This window comes from Elgaria multicarinata, chromosome 20, assembly GCF_023053635.1.
Source record: "Elgaria multicarinata webbii isolate HBS135686 ecotype San Diego chromosome 20, rElgMul1.1.pri, whole genome shotgun sequence".
Classification (NCBI taxonomy): domain Eukaryota; kingdom Metazoa; phylum Chordata; class Lepidosauria; order Squamata; family Anguidae; genus Elgaria; species Elgaria multicarinata.
In genome coordinates, this window is record NC_086190.1 from 990,516 (window position 1) to 1,007,822 (window position 17,307).

General features: G+C 60.4%; 1 protein-coding gene across 2 annotated transcripts; it reads left to right on the plus strand.

Annotated features, from left to right (window-relative positions):
* The first annotated feature begins 2,473 nt into the window (after positions 1 to 2,473).
* On the plus strand, positions 2,474 to 16,216 carry ERRFI1 (ERBB receptor feedback inhibitor 1). Of its 2 annotated transcripts, none has more exons than XM_063145466.1 (4): positions 2,474 to 2,561; positions 11,898 to 12,095; positions 12,201 to 12,277; positions 13,608 to 16,216. In XM_063145466.1, the coding sequence occupies exons 2-4, from the start codon at positions 11,971 to 11,973 to the stop codon at positions 14,753 to 14,755; spliced, it is 1,350 nt and encodes a 449-aa protein (XP_063001536.1). In that variant the 5' UTR covers positions 2,474 to 2,561; positions 11,898 to 11,970; the 3' UTR covers positions 14,756 to 16,216. The 2 variants fall into 2 exon arrangements, with proteins under 2 accessions (XP_063001536.1, XP_063001535.1); XM_063145465.1 differs by lacking the exon at positions 2,474 to 2,561 and adding an exon at positions 2,590 to 2,718.
* Positions 16,217 to 17,307: the final 1,091 nt, after the last annotated feature.

Consider the following 17,307-nt stretch of genomic DNA (forward strand, 5'->3'; position numbering starts at 1 on the left):
CCCTCCATCCCCTCGTGGCCTGGGACGGAGTGAGAGGCACAGCAAATGAGCCCACGGCAAGGGTGGAGAGCAGGAGCAACTCCAGGGCACCTTCCACGGTGCGTCCGCTCAGCGGGTGATGCCCGTGCCAGCCCGGGGTGTGTGTGCAGGGGACGGACGCCATTGTCTTCCACTCATGACCTTCCTGGGTTTCCTTGCAGCTTCTTCCTAAAGCAGGAAATGCGTTAAGGAGAAAAAGGCCAGGCGAGCTGTGTGAGGCCTCTCCATTGCTGCCCGGAGAGGCCCTCCGTCTGCCTGGAAAGCACCCCAGGAATCCAGCGCCCTCCCCCAAGGAGAGCCTTCCTGGATTGGGGCTGCCCTGATCCTAGTCACCTTTGTAAGGCCTCCCCCGGGGAAGAGGGCAGCTGCCCAGCAGGAGCCAAAAGTCACGCCTGGGTGGGCAGAGAGCTCTTTTCTCACAAAATCCCAGAACTGGACAGGGGAATGGAGGGGAGGCTTTCTTCACCGGTTACAGCCATTTCTAGGGGGGGGGCAGGTGGGGGGGAGGGGAGGCGCCCTTCCCCCGGGGTGTTGCACCAAATACAGCTAAAGCGCTGCACCACATCAGAAATTCACTGACTGCTCTGCCAGATACATGGGTTCCCAGCTTAGATGGCTTTTGGAAGACGAGTCCATGGAGAAGAACAATGCCATGGGTGGGTCCTTCTGGCCTAGGGCCCCCTGCAGTGGAGCAGCCATGAGGTTGGACTGGTGGGAGGGGGCTTCCAGCTGCCAGGCCACAGCTGGAAACAGGCTGCTGAGCTAGGCTAGAAGATGGTCCTACATCGGCCTGACGCAGCCTGGCTCTTCTGGGTTTCCCATCTCAGGACCTTGGTGTCTTTTGTCTTTTGAAACGCTTAAAGGTTCCCCGTCCACATGCCTGCCATGGTGTGGTGGAACATATGCGTCCGGCGCTTTGGGATTAGCCGGGACCCTGACGTCACCTGCTGCTCCCCTCGGGCTTCCACCTCCCCGCTGAGCTGAGCTGCAGTCGTCACAGGAGCTAGTATGCAGAGGACGGTGGGCGGGGCAGAGAATGACTCCTCCCAGCAGCGAGAGAGACTCCCCTGTTGCAATGCAAAGTATTTCGGTTCACAAAAGACCTGCTGCTCCCAGCAAATGTGGCTCCCTGCTTGGGCCCTCCTCCCTGGCGGTGCAGCTGAGCTTCCAAGTCGGCCTGCAAAGATCCTCTGCGCGCCTCCCTGGAAGTCGGTGGAGGAAGAGGAGCCCGCTGCGCATCCGAGCCCGTGAGGAAGGGACGAAGAAGTGGGACTGGTCCGGGGCTGTCACGCCGGTCACAGCAGCCCCTCGTGCCTGAGCGACGAGGGCTGAAGCCAGCAGCCCCTTCCTCGCCCACCCGTGAAGCTAAAGCTGCAGAGGCCACCAGTGAGGGAGGAAGCAGCAGCCAGGCACCTCTCCACCCTGCCTGGGTCCAGCTCCAGCTGAGAGCCCCCTCCCTCCTGCTACCAACTGTCTCTGGAGAGGCCACCAGTGAGGGAGGAAGCAGCAGCCAGGCACCTCTCCACCGTGCCTGGGTCCAGCTCCAGCTGAGAGCCCCCTCCCTCCTGCTACCAACTGTCTCTGCAGAGGCCACCAGTGAGGGAGGAAGCAGCAGCCAGGCACCTCTCCACCGTGCCTGGGTCCAGCTCCAGCTGAGAGCCCCCTCCCTCCTGCTACCAACTGTCTCTGGAGAGGCCACCAGTGAGGGAGGAAGCAGCAGCCAGGCACCTCTCCACCGTGCCTGGGTCCAGCTCCAGCTCAGAGCCCCCTCCCTCCTGCTACCAACTGTCTCTGCAGAGGCCACCAGTGAGGGAGGAAGCAGCAGCCAGGCACCTCTCCACCGTGCCTGGGTCCAGATCCAGCTGAGAGCCCCCTCCCTCCTGCTGTCAACTGTAACTGCTGAACTTTGCAACTAAGATTGTAGTGCCTGAGTTTGCTTTCCTTTCCCCCCTCCTCCTCCTCCCTCCCAATCCCCTTTCCTTTTGTGTCATGTCTTTTAGATTGTAAGCCTGTGGGCAGGGACTGTCAAGAAATACTTTTGTAAGCCGCTGTGAGAGCCTTTTTTGGCTGAATGGCGGCATAAAAATCCTTAAATAAAAAAATAAAAAATAAAAAGCACGTGCGCATTCCACAGGCGAAGGGACCGACCCTTCGCCTGCAGATAGCAGTTCCACAGGGTCAGCTTCTCCCAGGCTGGCATGGCGGGATTCTGCCCGGGCTGAAGGCAGGCAGGCAGACGACGAGGCCTGGCAGCAAACCCCACGATCCTGGGCAAAGAAGGCGGCGGTGGTCCCTGATCCTGAGCGCGGAGGCGGCGTTGCCCCTTTAAGACCTGCGGCGCTCAGTGAGGAGGCGGAGTCTAAACGAGGGGGCGGGCCCCGCCTCCCCGCCCCTATAAAGCGGGGCTGCGGCGGGCGCTTGCCGCGACTGAGTTGCGGAGCGGCTGCTGTAGCAGGAGCCGGTCTGGCGCATGCGCAGTGACGGCGGGGAGGGACATGCCGAGCCCCGGCGCTGCCCACTGGGTAAGCGAGGACGGGGAGTGGGGGGAGGCGAAGGGGGCGGTTGCCATGTGTGGACGGTGTACACGCGTCCCAGGTAGCTCCGTGTGCACTTTCCCGAAGGAGTCGCGGCAAGTGGCTCGGAGCCTCCTTCTCGCGGCTCCTTTGCCCGGCCGACGAGGTACGGATGCGCGTCGAGGGGGGATGCTGTGGGGTTCAAGGCTTGGCTAGAGAGGGGGCGAGCGAGCGAGCGAGGAGGGGGGTCCGATCCCTTGCCCAGACCCGCTCCATCGGTCTTTGCTGTACTAGAGAATAAGGGCCGCGGGGGAGGGGATCCTCCGCCCCCTCCCCTCCCCTCCTGGGTGCCTCCTTCGCTTGCGCCTCTGCCGCCGCTGCACGAACAGGTCTCCGCGGCTGCCTGATACAAATCGCCCTCGTGAATCAAGGCTTAGTCATAATCCTGAAAGGACGGGGAGGCGGAGGCGGGCTGGCCAGGAGGAGGAGGAGGAGGAGGAGGAGGAGGAAGGGGGTGAGGATGAGGAGGATGCGCAGGAGCCGGTGTGCACCTGCCGCACAGGTAGGGCGAGACCCGTTGCCAGGCGACGGCCAGGTGAAGGAAGGTGAGCTCATGCCGAGCCCGGAAGGGCCTCCCCGGCAGCGGTGGCGCCGGCGCCCCCTCCCGCGCTTGGCGCAGCCCCGCCGCGCGCCTGGGGCCGGGAGGGCTCCGCTGCTGCCACGGGGCTGCGCCTCCACCCCCACCCGCCCACCCCCGCCGGCACGTCCTGCGCTTCCGTGTCGCTGCACACGGGCGCCGAAGGCAGATCCAGGTAGCCGCGCTGAGGTGGGGCTCTGCGATCCCTTCGGGTCTTCCTGGCTGGCCGAGTCCTGGCGCGTTGGAGCAAGCCCCCCCCCGCATGGAGTCACGGGGGGGGGCTCACGCGGAGTCCCAGCGGGCGGGGGGGGTGGCAGTGTGGACTGCAGCCTACAGAAGCTTCTGCCGTGGAAAAACTTGTGAGGCTTCCGGGTGCCGCAAGGCGCTCCGTGGTTTGGGCTTCAACGCCCCCCTCTCTCTCCCCCCCGCCCCCCCGTTCCTCCATGCCAGGCTGTTGGCGTGTTGTGGTGGGGGCAGGATCGCCGTTGGGGGCAGAGACGCTTCCAGCCGGCCTTCCGGAAGACGACGACGCGGGGGGTGGGGGGATGCCGTCGGGCACCCTGTTGGAGCCTTGGTCAGTGGGGACCACCCGCCCCGATCACGGCTGAGCCAAGGGGCTTTTGGTGTGCCTCCGACAGGGCTGCAAGAACTGCTCTGTGGCGGGGAGGGGTTCTAATGCCGTTCTGGGACTACTGCTGGTGACCTCTTCTGTTCACTGGGTGGTCTGCGTGTCTACGCTGGTGTAAGCCCCATTGCCCTCAGTGGGGCTTACTCCCAGGGAAGTCTAGGTGTCCACGGATCTTAAAATGAGACTTCCGTGGTGGCTGAGGGAGGGATCTGGTAGGGGAGTCTCTCCGTGGCAGCCTTTTTTTAAAAGGATGCATTAGAGCCCTTCTATCTAGGCCTGTCAGTTGCCATTTTTAATAACTGGATTTATTGTTTTAATTTCTTTACCGCGGGTTCCTGCCTGGGAGGTGGGGCGAGGATGGGGACCCAGTGTTTGAGGGTACTGTGAGTTCTTTCTGCGGCTGCCATGAGACGGACTTTCTGGTGGGCAGGAAGCGGCGGTTCTCATTCATCAAATTCTCATCTTTCCTTCACCATCTCAAAAAAATAATAATCTCAAAATATTCTTCACCATCTCAGAAAAAGCACCTTCATTAAGGTTGACTGGAAGCAGCCAAAGTGCTGGAGGTGGATCAGCTTTGGTCATTGGTTGACAGGCAGAGTGCTGAGTGACCACAAAATGGTTTCTGCAGGAATGGATTGACCTGGCGCACACCTGTGCCAGGATGTCCCCAGGTGTGGTGTGTGTCTGCCAGGCCACTGAGGTGTATAAAAAGGCTTCCCTTTAATTTGGTCGATCTGTGGCCTTCCTGATGTTGTTGGACTCCAGTTGCCATCATCCCTGACCATGAGCCATGCTGGCTGGGGCTGATGGTAGTTGGAGTCCCAACAGCATCTGGCACCAAAGGTTTCCCCCTCCACTTCAAAAGCCAGGGCTCCTGAACGGTGCTGTAGGGCTGACCTGTATTTCCCATTAACACTTTAGATCCTGGAACCCTCGAAGTTTGTGGAGTGGGTGGGGGTGGGGTGGGGAGCTGAGATGTCTCTGCTGACTCTGAAGGTGGGTGTGGGGGGTGGAGTGTCTGTTCAGAAAGCCAAGCTTCATCCCTGCTGCCTGTTGTTGTGGGGGCTCAAATAACTTGGAATACTCTGACTAGTAAAAGGACATCTTTGCAAAAGGGCTGCATCTTTAAGGCGACGCTGGCCAGAGGTCGTCTCTTCTCCTGTCACTGTGGGCGCCTCCTTGCATTTTTCATGTGCAGCAGGGAGCGCGGCAGTTTAGCCTGCTTCCTTCCTCCCCCCCCCCCCCCCCGCAAGCACCGCCAAAAGAGCACGCCTGCCCGTCTCCCTCCGCAGACTTCAGCAGCTGAACAAGCTCTCCTTCTCTGCCCCCTGAGCTTGGGCTGGGGGAGGTCCTGGGATCCTTGCCTAAATACCTTGCTCAGATTGCTTTGTGAGGAGATAAACTTGACTCAAGCTCCCATAGGTTTGTCCTGCCGCTCTGCAGTTTCTGCCTCAGTTCTGAGCGTGGGCCCAAAGTGGACTGGCGAAAAGCGGTGCTGCCCCCCCCCCTTGAGCTCCCACACCTGAGCGCCCGGATTGTGTTCCTGGCTGTGAGCGCTGGGTGGGGGCAGCCCTTTGCTGATGCGCTGCGGGCCCTCGGATCCTTTGGAAGGGTTGCGTAGGCCACGGATGGGGCTGCCTCGGGGAGTGTTGGCTACTGGGGGAATTAGGTTTGGGGACTCCTTCTTGAGCGCCCGAAGTGTGGCCTCCTTGTCATCCCAAGCGGGCTGTCTAAGGGAAGCCAGCTTTCTTAGCTCCACATTGCAGGTGGCAAGGCGGAGGCAGCTGGTCATGGAAGTGGCGAGATGTGCACGGGGGCTTGTGCCCCAGAGCGCCGTCCTGAGCCCCTGCCAACTTCTGAGCATGCACACCGTTGCCTTTGCCCAGGGCTAGGACTCACTGGGCAAGCGCTGCCGGCTTCCCACTCCTTTCTCAGTGTCGGAAGCGCAGGAGGGGGCGGATTCTTCCGTTCTCAGCCGCCTGGGGTTTGACCTTGTTTTCCATGCCCAGGGTGAGCAGTGTTTCTGCTGGCGGGGGCAGGGTGGCTCCACCAGCACCCTCTCCCCAGGGAGGAAAACTGCACTTGGGGCTCCCTTCTGAGGCAGGCGGGGGGGCTCCCCCCACCCAATCTGTCTTTTCTTTCCTCTGCTTCATATTTAAGCTTGCAGGGTGGTTTCTCTTCCCCCTCCCCTACCGTCTCTAAGCAACTCCTCATACGCTCAGAAAACACTCAACACTTTGGAAATATGCACAAAATTCAAAGTTTATCTGGATTTGGGGAGGGGGGATGATCGCCAAGAGTTTAGCCCTCAGGGCCTTACCTGGAGAAATCCTGAAAGCCACGTGAAAGGAGAAGCACCCACCCACCCCGACCACTGAAGGGTAAACAACAGCATTTAAAAGTCGAGCACAATTTGGCTGAACTTCTATGTTTTTCGCAGGTTGTAAAATTCAGCCATCCTTGGCATAGAATTTTGCCTTTATTTCAGAATCCGGACGGCCGCCTCTCTGCTCTCATTTCTGCCTCTCCTCAGCCGCCATCCCAAGCCGCCTGCCAAGCAGTGGCCCAATTTGCCTGACTTCTCTGCCCCCCCCCCTCGTCGGCCTTGATGCAAAGCCCAAGGCAAGTTCCCCTTGAACACTCAAACCCTGCGCAGATGTTCAACACATGTGTCTGTGGGAGGGGGAAGCGCACGGTTGTGGTTGTGGAGGCTCAGCCTGCCCGTTTGCTACATCCTGCGTCCACATGTGCAATTGAACGTTTACCCAGGGACCTACCAGCTGATGTGGTTTTTGCCCTGTGCAGATTTGTTTTCCCTACCTGTGCACATCTGGGGCTCTGTGCAAATGCTCTGGCAGGTGTGTGGCATCTGGTATGTGGAGAGAGTTGGTTGCTGCCATGATCTCCCTCCCTCCCTACACCCACCCACCCACCCGGAAAAGAACATCTGTGTGTGGCTACGGTCCGTTAGAATACAGCGCAGCGTTGAGAAGAGGCAAAAAAAAAACCCTCCGATTTCCCCACGTAGGGCTGGTTCAGAGAGGCTCAGGTTGCTCTGGCTGCAACGGCATCCGTGTCCAGGGGAGCACACGTGGGATCTGCCCGCAGCCGCGTTGAGAGACTCCGGTGTTGGGTTCCCCACACACACACAGCTTGTGTGCCAGGAAGAGCGCAGGGTCTCTTCTTCCACAGGTCCTGGGCAAGAGTCCATTAGTCTGCGGCCTCTTTCTAGTGCCGGCCCTTAAAGTCCAAACAGCGTCCAGCACGATAACATACGCAGCCATGTGCCAATGCTTAGAATCACAAGCGCACAGCAAAGCGTATAGCAACTAAGGCTGTGCAGTGTCAGAACCCCACCCACCCACCCAGATGCCACGTAGGGCCACCCTTGACTTGAAAATGCAGTCAGAACTGTGCTGGACTCTTTAGCACCAGGGTCCTGGACAGGTAGTGAAGGGCCCTGATCCCAGCCGGCGGATGTCCTCTATATTGGACGGGTCAGGAATAGGAGGGCCGTCCAGTGCATAAGACCGGTGGAGCTTCTGCCCACATGTGCCGCCTTTGAGCCCAGGGCTAGCAGAGCAGTGGAGGGGGGCAAGCATGGCCTGACTCAAGGGACATGGTGGCGGGCAGAAGGTGGGGGGCAGGAGATCTGGCTATTTGTGAGATCGGAGTCACCTTGTGTGGCTTGTTTTGGATGGCAGCTGTGGGCTCCTCAGCGCCTTCCCCTTGCCCAGGCAGGGTGGCCGTTCCATCCAGCTTGCCAGAGCCCCTGCTCAGATTGCCCTCGAAGGCAGCGGAGGACTGGGTGGCAGGGAGGCGGCTGGGTCCTGCACGGGAAAAGAGCGGGTGGGCAGGGGGTGCTCATCGGCTCCAGTGAAGGATTGTGGGGTGGAGGAAGCCGCAGGCTGTTGTCGAAGGCCAGATCTCTCCCTGTTGCCGCGTCCGAGTTTGGCAGAGAGCTGGATTTCCTGGCTTCCATCTACCTGGGAGCAGAAGTCGGTGCTGCCACCTCGCTTCCCATTATGCAACTGCCTGTCCGGAGCTTCCCTTGTAGGGCTTCCAGGAAGCAGGAGTCTGCCTTGAGGGCCTGTGAGGGGGGGGGGGTGGGCGGGCGGGTTTCCCCTTCAGCGTTTGACAGAGACCTGTGATACTTTAAGAGCGTGTTAAAAGTGGCTGCAAACTGGCAGAAGTGTTTGGAGGAGGAGGAGGAGGAGGAGGAGGAAATGACGTCATGGAGGTTGTGGAACAGGGCAGAGCTGCCGGCTGAGCCCGTGACTTGGCTGGTAGCAATGCGCCCCTCCCTCCTCCTCCTGAGGTTCACTCATGATCCTTGGTGGCTAAGCAGACGAAAGTAGGTTACAGAAAAAGAGAGCGAGAGGCAGGCAGGCAGGCAGGCTCCTGCCACCTCCTCTTCCTTCTGGTTGGAAATGTAGGGCACATAGATGCAGCAGGAGGGGATCCACACACTGGCTCTTCCGTGCACCTGGTTGAACCACAGAAAGCCTGCTCTCTTGTGGTTCGCTGGCCGTGGTCGCAGGAAAATTGCCGGGCTGGCCTCCGTTCTGCGTTAGCAGCGTCCCAGGGCCTGCGACAAGCAATAGCCACTGTGTGTCTCCCTTAAGGGCCGCAAGCGAAGGCCTAAATCGTGCCTAAAAACTGGGACCCACATGGGTTTGTGAATTGGGGCTGGCTGGTGAAGGCCCTTCGTGTTTCTCCTTGCTCCTGAGGTGACTGGCAAGTGTTGCTTGTGTATCCCCATAGCCACACCGCCAAGGGCAGATCTCTGCTGCCAAGCACCGTGACAATAAGCTGGTCGGGGCTCAGAGTTCAGTCTAAGCTGCTGCACTTTGGGAAATATTCACATGGGGCAGGAAAAGCTCCGTAGGTGGCCCGGAAGTCTCCGTGCCCCTGGCAAGCACACCCACGTGACTTATTACATGTCTACAGTGGTGCCCCCAGGGCTGTTTCAGTCACAGGCAGCCAGGAAGATGTACAAATTACGGCAGGAAGACACTGTGCCACAGTTCCAAAATGCCAATGGGACGCACGGCGCATCCGTGGAGACAAGTGTTGGTTCAAGCCCAGCTCATAATCCTTGGACAACTGTCTGGTGGCCCTCTGGCTTCCAGGAATGTTCCATCCCCATGGATGGGAGCCATTGGTCCGTGCTGTGGGCCAAGAGCTGATCTGTGACTACCCCAGAAGAGTCAAAGTGGGCTGAACGTGGCCACACAAGGAGGCCTCAGTGGCTGAGCGCCACGTCCAAAGAACCTGGTTTTGCTGAGAGGCAAAGAGGCAGGATTCTAGTCCCTGGTGGCCATGAAGACCCCCTGTGGAGCAACGTGGGTGGGCTGCCTGCTGGCGCCCATCTGTTAGGAGGAGCTGGCTAAGATTCGGGGGAGGGGTTTTTCCCCCTTCCCCAGGGTGTGCAGACACGGACGGGCCACTGCCAAAGAGTGAAAGTGGCCCTCGACCGCATATGAGAGCGTGGCAGTTGTATCGTTCGTACTGGCTGCAGAGTTTGGCATGGCCAGGGGAACTGCTAAGATGGCCATGGTTCCCTGAGCGCGCCGTTTGGGCCACGTGGGCAGGAGAGCCAGCCATGCCAGGGTGGGAAGGCATGGATGGGGGGGGGAGCTGCTCCCCCAGGTGTGCCTGCAGTGGTGACTGATCAAAGGGCTGGGGGGGGGGGGAGGATGGCAGCATATGGCATCGTCTGGCATCAAGGATGGGGCGGGGAGAGTTGGGGAGAACCCGTGCCCCGGGTTGCAGCCCTAATGTGCTTTGTGGTTTTGCCTTCGCACCCTGTGGGCCCCATGCTTGCGCCCTGCATTTACAAACACACACGCTCCCCCCACCCCGAGACACCTCCGCTCGCCCCTCCCCCCTCAAGCCCACTGCAGCTTTGCGGCTTCACAGAGCGTTTCTGGCTTATTTTGCTGGGGCAGGAGGAGGGAGGCGGCCAGCTGGCCGTCTTTTCCACTCCTCACCGACTGGCGTAAGTTGAGTCTCCAGAAAGTGCGTGAAGGTTGTTTATTTCATTGCCTTTAATCCATGTGGAATTAGGTCAGGCTAATTGGAAGCATCCGTTGGAAATAATTGGATGGGGCAAGAGAGTGAGTGGGGGGGAGGGGGGCCTCCATCCGCCAGTCGTGGAAGGCCTCCTTCGTGTTGGCGGCTGCTGCTGCTGCTGCTGCTGCAAGAGTGGCCGTCCCTGGGGACAGTGAACAGATATTCACAGGCGTGCTAATTTGCACACTCGGCCGTCTGTTTCTGGTTTACCCCACGGAGCATTTGGCATCTAGAACGGATGAATAATAACAAGGTTGTTCCTCCGCAGGACTCGGTCGTTGCCCAGGCAGCCTGGGCCTGCCATGTCCCCCCTCCCTGGAGAGACCGCTCCCCCTGCGTGGCCAGAGTCCCCGTGGCTCTCTTGGCCCACGGAGTGGAGCGTGTGCCTAAACCGGGGCCCAGGGAGTGAGGGGCTGCCGGGGCCCCTGGTTTTCACGGTCCAGACCCCCTTCACCAGAAGGCCTCCACCCCCACCCTGTGTGCACCGGGAGCAGCAGCCCTTTCGGGTGGAGAAGAGCCGCTTCCGTGGTGCCTCCTTTGCCCCTTCTTGTGGAGTGGGGAGGCCACCGCTTCCGTGGCGCCCTCCTCTCCTCTCCCCTGGGCCATTTGCGCTGCACGGAGGCCGCTGGTGCCTCCACCTCTCTCTCCCGCTCCCTGGTTATCAGCCCAGAGAATGGTGAAGTGTCTTCCAGGAAATATCTATTTATATAGGCCGATGTTTCTGAAGCACCAGATCAAACCCCAACCATGTGTGCGCGCGCACGCGCACACGCACAGGCCTTGCTCTGAAAACACCGTCAGATTGTTTCAGTGCGCTTGAACTTCTCCATGTGGTGGCAATTAATCTATTCACGAGGGCGGAATGCAAACTCTTTATTCTGAGCTGGAGCTCTCAATTAATTGTGCAAGGGGGGGACCTTGTTTGACCCCAGCTGTCTCCTGCGCTGCAGCATCAGAGCCAACGTGACGCCCTCGTCAGAGGGCTGCAGTTCGGCCAGGATGAGCCGAGCAGATCCCCGCATGGCTGGGTGATCACAGGCTGCGATCACACTCCCGGTCTAACCTGATTTGCAGCTGAAAACGGGATGGGGACCCCCACAGACTCTTTCCTGCGCTCCTTGGAGGCAGGCTAGTTGGGATGGGGAGGATGTAGTGGCACTTGGAGGACTGGGAAGCCTGTTCTCCCAAGGAGCTGCAGAGTTTGGGAGGTGATCTTTGGAGAGGGCTCCGTGTGAAGCGTGTGTAGACGGTGCCCCCTTCCACCACCCCCACCACCCTGGGCCAGGCTTTTGAGGGGGGGTGCGCATAAACTCAGGACCATCTGTTTCCCCCAGTCAGAGAAGCTGTGCTAGGAAGCACCCAGGGCCTCCACCTCAGCCCAAGGATATTTTGGGGGGATTCAGAGCATGTTTGAGCATTAAAATCCCCAGAAGGCAAAATGGGCTTGGTGCGGTTTGACTCTGACTCCCACGAGCCCCAGTGGTCATGGGGGTGGTAATCCAACAGCAGAGGCTGGTGACTCCAATGGCAGTGGGGTGTCAGCTCCAGGTCTCAGCAAGAACTCTAAGAGGAGCCCTGGGCCACCCCCCACGCCGCTCTCTGCCCCTTGGACAGCTCCGTCTGAGTTTTGACTGCGACACGGAGCAGCTGCCCCACTGACGTCGGAGCCCCCCGCCTCCACTGCCTCCTCAGGGTTAGTGGTGCCCCGCCCCAGGTGTCGTGGCTTGCCGTGCTGAGTGGCCCCGTGGGCTGGGCCCTCCCTGGGGAGAGTGGAGAAGCGGCGTTCTGCTGCCAGGGCTCCCCCCTCCCGCAGGGCCAAGCTCTTCCCTCCCACCCCTGGGACTGGCTGGGTCGGCCTTCTGACCAGGGCAGGTGGCCCCCCAAGCAGGTTTGCCCTTGGCCAGAGGAGCATCGCAAAGGGCTGTGTGTGTGTGTGTGTGTGTGTGTGTTCGCCATGGGTTGCTGTGTGGGACTTACCCTGCCCCCTTTTTTTCCTTTCAAGGGAGCCTGTGGACTCGTGGCGAACGCCAGCAGCGTCTGCACGACTAGCGAGAGCCTTGCCTAGGTGAGGCACCATGTCTACTGCTGGCATCGCGGCTCCAGAGATGAGGCTGCCTTTGAAGACTGGCTTTCTCCACAGCGGCCAAGGCCTTGGCGGCCTGAAGACCTGTTGGAGCAGCCACGGCGGCGGGTTCGAAAAGTGAGTGCTGCTCTAGGCGGGTGCTGGGTGCCTCAGAGGCTTCCCTGAGGGCCTTGCTTCCTTTACTGATGCCCCCCCGCTCTGGCCCCCTCTTCTCTCCCGCAGCTCTTTCTTCAACATGGACCCTGTCACCATGGCCTACAGCCTGGACCCATCTGCGCAGCACCGCTTGATGTCTGTCGGTAGGTTCACCGTCCGTCCGTCTGTGTGGGTGTTACGTGGTGGCTTTTATAGGGGTGGGGAGAATTTCCTGCCAGTGGCTGTATTCCCTTGCGGGTAGCGTTTTCAGACCGCCACGTAGGCGGTGGGTGGGTCCGGTCACCAGCCCCACGCATTTGCTCAAGGGGCCGCCGACAGAGGGAGGCGTGAAGATCCAGGGGGGCCCTGCGGCCTCCCTCTGTCTGTCTGTCTGTCTCTCTCCCCCCCACATCCCCTCTCTGATGCTCATCTTCGCTCTCTCACTCGCCAATTCTTGCACGTGGGCACCACAGCCTTTGCCACCTTCGACCTGTTGGCCTTGAAGGTGCCACGGGATAATGGCTGAGCTCCGCAAGGGAGGGGGTGGTCCCCGCCTGGGTGGCCCTTTGGAGTCTCTGCAGCCAAGGGCGACGGGCCTTTTGCTCCCCGGACCTTGGCCTGTGCTGTAGTGACGCAATGTCTTGTGGGAGAGCTGCCAAGGATTCCTTCACAGCCACTAGTGGCAATTGAGAGCCGTCATCGGCGTAAATGCCTGGCCCCACGGATGGATACAGGCGTGTCTCCATGGGGAAACACAAGGCTATGACACACGGACTCCACGATTGGCCCCACCCAAGCGTGGCCTCCTGTCTGTGGAGCCTCGCTGTGGGGCCTTTCTGAGTCGAGGCTCTCGTGTGGTCGGGCGCCTCGGAGGCCTGCCTTCAAGGGCAGAGTGCTGCCCCCAGAGTTGTCCCCCGTGCCCCGTTGCACATGGGTTCCCACGTGGCTGTGGCTGCTGTAGGGCCGCTGGAGCTTCTTGTTGAGAGGAGGGTCCCGTGGGGATTGGGTCAGGGCTGGTGGCACTGCAAGGATCTCGTGAGCCTTGCAGAGGCTGCCCGTTGCCTCCCAGGGATGGCCGGACACACAGTTTTGTGTCGGCTGAGCAGATTTCCAGTTGGGATGCCTGGGTGGGTGGGTGTGGGGGGGGTGTTGCCGTGGCCTTTCCAGCATCTGACTGGCCACCGCTGGGCCTCGTTTCCTCTGATTCTGCCATCCCCTCGTGTGCTTATTCGCTCAACGTGGCTTCTGAGGTGAGGCGCCGTCTCCCTCGAAAGGAGCAGCCACGATCCATGAACCGACATTTCAGGGCACCGCTGTTGTCGTCGCCTTCCCTCCCTGCTTGTGCACTTCTCAGAAGCGTCTTTTGGGACGAGGGGGACCTTTGGCCCCGATCCAGCTGCCTCCCCTTCCTCCTGATGAAAAGAAGTGGGTGGGGGGTGGAATGCTTCCTTGCTTGAGACGTGTGCCCTTACCTGTCGCCCTCTCTCCTCCTAGGCCACGCTTCCTATCCTGACGCCTCCCAAGGCCACGGCCGTGCAGAGAGTGGCTGCCACGCCTCGCCCAGCCCTCCTCTGCTGAGCCCCCCGACCGAGAGGCCCACTTCCGACCCAGGGGACGGCATCCTTCCCGGCTTCGGCAGGCTGTCCCTCGACCCGAGCGGGGCTCCCGACGCGACGCCTCCCCTCACCCCTGTGAAGAGTGGGCCACTGCCATTGCTGCTCTTCCCGCCCGGGCCTTCGAGCGAGCGGAGCGCCCGGCCGCTGCCCCCGCTGCCCCTGGCCCAGGACCTGCTGCTGGACGAGGTGGACAGGGAGGTGGAGTTCCTGACTGGTTCCGACACGGACTTTCTGTTGGAAGGCGGTGGCGGCGGCAGCAGCAGCAGCAGCAGCAGCCCGGCCTTTACAGCCGCCTCTCATGGGAGGCTCAGCTTCAGGGGCTGCGGGCAAATCAACTACGCCTATGCTGCTGATGCCCCCACGGGGCTGGCGCCCGAGGAGCCCCCACCCACCTCCGTGAAGCAGAGCGGCTGTGCAGCTAGCGCTGGCCCTCCACCGCCCCCGCCCCCCCCTGCGCAGCAGCTGCACCGGCGCTTGCGGCGTTCGCATTCCGGGCCCGCCGGCTCCTTCCACAAGCCCGTGGCACGGGCCTCGAGCCACGTCCACGGGGCCTCCCCCAGCTCCGGCGAGGAGAAGCCAGAGGTGCCACCCCGGGCGCCTATCCCGCCCCGAGTGCTGAAGCCGGACTACCGCCGGTGGTCGGCCGAAGTGGCTTCCTGCGGTGAGGAGGAGAAGCCGCCCCGCGTGCCGCCGCGGGAGCCTCTCTCGCAGAGCCTCTCCCGCACCCCGAGCCCCAAGAGCCTGCCCTCGTACCTCCACGGCGTGATGCCGGCCACGCAGAGCTTCGCCCCTGACCCCAAGTACGTCAGCAGCAAGGCCCTGCAGAGGCAGCACAGTGAGGGCTGCTCCTCCAGCAAGGCCCCCTGCATCCTGCCCATCATCGAGAAGGGCAAGAAAGTCAGCTCCACCCACTACTACCTGCTGCCCGAAAGGCCGCCTTACCTGGACAGGTACGAGAAGTTCTTCCAGGAAGCGGAAGAGGCTAGTGGCGACTCTGCGGAAGGAGGGCGGCAGCAGCAGCCGTGAGGTGAGGAAGATGCCTCAGCCGGCCCGTGAAGCGCAGGCACTCGCCTTGTGTGGTGTCTCCGGAGGAGGAGGCCTGGCGGCGAGACCTTCTCCAATGGCGGCCTGCTCCTGGACTTGGCTACGCTCCTCGGCGCCCTCTTCTCACAGGTCTGCTCAGGAGGAGGCTTGGAGAAAGACTGGCACGTCCGTAGCCCCGGTTGGCCCATTGGTCACTCTTCTGGAGCAGTGTATTTAGGAACTCCCCTGTGTGGGCAAGGGACAGCCGTCCTGCGAACGGGGCAGCGGCTGAAGCTGAAGGCGCAGGCAAAAGTGCACTTTTGGAACACTGGCTGGGCCCATGGGGGGGGGATGGCTTTCTGCATGGGGGCTGGGGCCATCAACATTCTTCCCCAGCCCGTTTCCCCGTCTCTGCCCCGGGGAGGCCTGTCCTTCTGTGCCAGGAATTGCCCTCCTGGGGGACCAAGAAATTGGGGGTTGTCTGCCAGCCATGCCCAGACTTTGCAGACTTTGGGCGGTTGTCTTTCTGCGGTCACGTCTTTGGGGGACCTCACCTGTGGTGCCTGTAGGCGCCTTTCCTCCCACCAAGGGAGTCAAAGGGGCTTGGGCACAATCCCATTGGCTGTCTTCCGGCTGGGACCAGCACACGCCCATCTCTCCCGGCCTGCAGTTGTCCTCCCCATCACAGACCTGAAGAAGGGTTTGTGTGAATCCTTCTGAATCCATGGCACGTCTTTGCAGTTGCGTAGCAGCCGTGGGGTTTGTGTTGCTGCGCGTAAGCTAAGAGAAGGGGCAGCCTTGTAAATGGGGGTGGGCGGGCGGGCGGGCAATAGACCTTTTAAAAATAGGACCAACTTCTGTCCTCCGGGCAGAAAAGGTGTTTAGACATAGCAAAGTGGCACAAGCTGGTCTTGGGCCTGAGTTCCGGTTCAGTGTTTTCTGCAGGGAGGGGGGAGCGGCGGAGTTGTGTGTGCGCGCAAATGCTGCCTTCCCTCTGGAAGGTGGCCAAGGCCGCCCCTTCCTCCCCTTTTTGAACCTCAGTTGTAGGCAGCCTCTCTTTGACCCCTTTGGGGTTCAGCAAAAGGTGCTGCGTTTATCCCTGCATGCTCTCTCCTCCTCCCCTCCCCTCTCTGCCCCATCAACTGCTCAGCAATCCCACGCCCAAAGGGAAAGGTGCTCTCTGGCGGAGGTCTGGCTGTGGCTGTGGTCTTCCAATGGACATAAGCACAACTGTTTACAGTTTAAAAATACCTGCTGAATGGGAGTTTTTTCTGAAACTTCTGGAAAAGCTGACTTGGTTCTAATACAAACTAAATGAAGGCAACACAAACATTCTAGAAATAATGCACTAAGAGGTATGTATCAGATGTACAGTATTGAGGAAGAATTATGATGCTCACTTTGTATTTTGGATCTTGCCATGTCTTGAATTTAATAAAGTTATTATGTCCTTATTTATGACAACGTGGCGTCTCTCGCCTTTCTTGGCCGGCCCGTGTGGGATCCCGTCTCCTTTCGATGGAGTTGCTGAGCGCTCCGTCTTCCCCCGGAGACGTGCGCGGTGCAGGAGGCCTGATTCTGCAGTTGCAAAACAGCGCTGGCACTTGGTTCATCTTGGGGAGTGTCTCTCGGCTCCCCAGGGGAGCCAATGAGGAGCTCCATAAAATCATGCTATGTGCCTTATCAAGATTGGGCAGGGCGCCAAGACGGCATCCTTCCGATGCCTCCCATCATGGGTGTGGGCAGGAGGTGAAACTCCCAGAGAGAGAGGGGGGGCAAGGGCAGCTCTCTGCCCGACTGGGGAGTGCGTGATGGGGCCAGGTGAGCCAGCCAGGAGGGACCACTTTTGGGCAGGGACAAGGACGCCCTCTCCAGCAGAGACTCAGCTGCCCTATTGTCCCGCAAAGTGTGTGTGTGTGTCCCTGCGCATGTGTTTGGGGGGTGGGGGGGGAGCCTGGTGCCCTGGCTCAGCCCATGTGTATCACTCATGGGCTTGTCTTGTCCTGGAGTGGTCTGACTGGGCAGGTAGGAAGGCCCTGGGAGAAGGAGCAGCGGAGGGCTCTGGGAAGGAAGCAGCAGAGGGGAGAAGGGCTGGAAAAGAGGCCTGTGTTCACCGATTGCTGGGGAGCGTGGGCGGGAGGCTGCTGTTGCGCTCATCTCCTGCTCGTGGGTTTCCTGCAGGCAGCTGGTGGGCCACTGCGTGAGCAGCGTGCTGGGCTAGATGGGACTCTTGACCTGATCCTGCACCAGGGCCCTCCGTATGTTCTTAGGTGGGCCCGTTCCGTCCTGTGGCCGTAGTTCAGTTCGCGCCTCTCTTTTCTCCATGGCAGCTCCAGCTGGGTTCCCTCCATTCAAGTTGAATACTATGCCTCAAATGGTCTACATCATATGTGAAATCCCCTTACTTATACCTGGCAAAACTTTTCAAAAACATTGTTTGGCAAATGTCTCCACCAAGGATATCCCTGAAAAGGATGCACCTTCCAATTAAAGAAGGTGGGCTTTGCCTTCCCAGATCTTGCTCTATACCATCGGGCTTACCTGCTGATCTGTAC

Bases quoted from the DNA above. Each gene is read 5' to 3' on its own strand.
- ERRFI1 (XM_063145466.1), top strand. From the start codon at position 11,971: ATGTCTACTGCTGGCATCGCGGCTCCAGAGATGAGGCTGCCTTTGAAG. The intron at 12,096-12,200 runs GTGAGTGCTGCT...TCTCTCCCGCAG, and splicing joins CACGGCGGCGGGTTCGAAAA to CTCTTTCTTCAACATGGACC. The intron at 12,278-13,607 runs GTAGGTTCACCG...CTCTCCTCCTAG, and splicing joins GCACCGCTTGATGTCTGTCG to GCCACGCTTCCTATCCTGAC.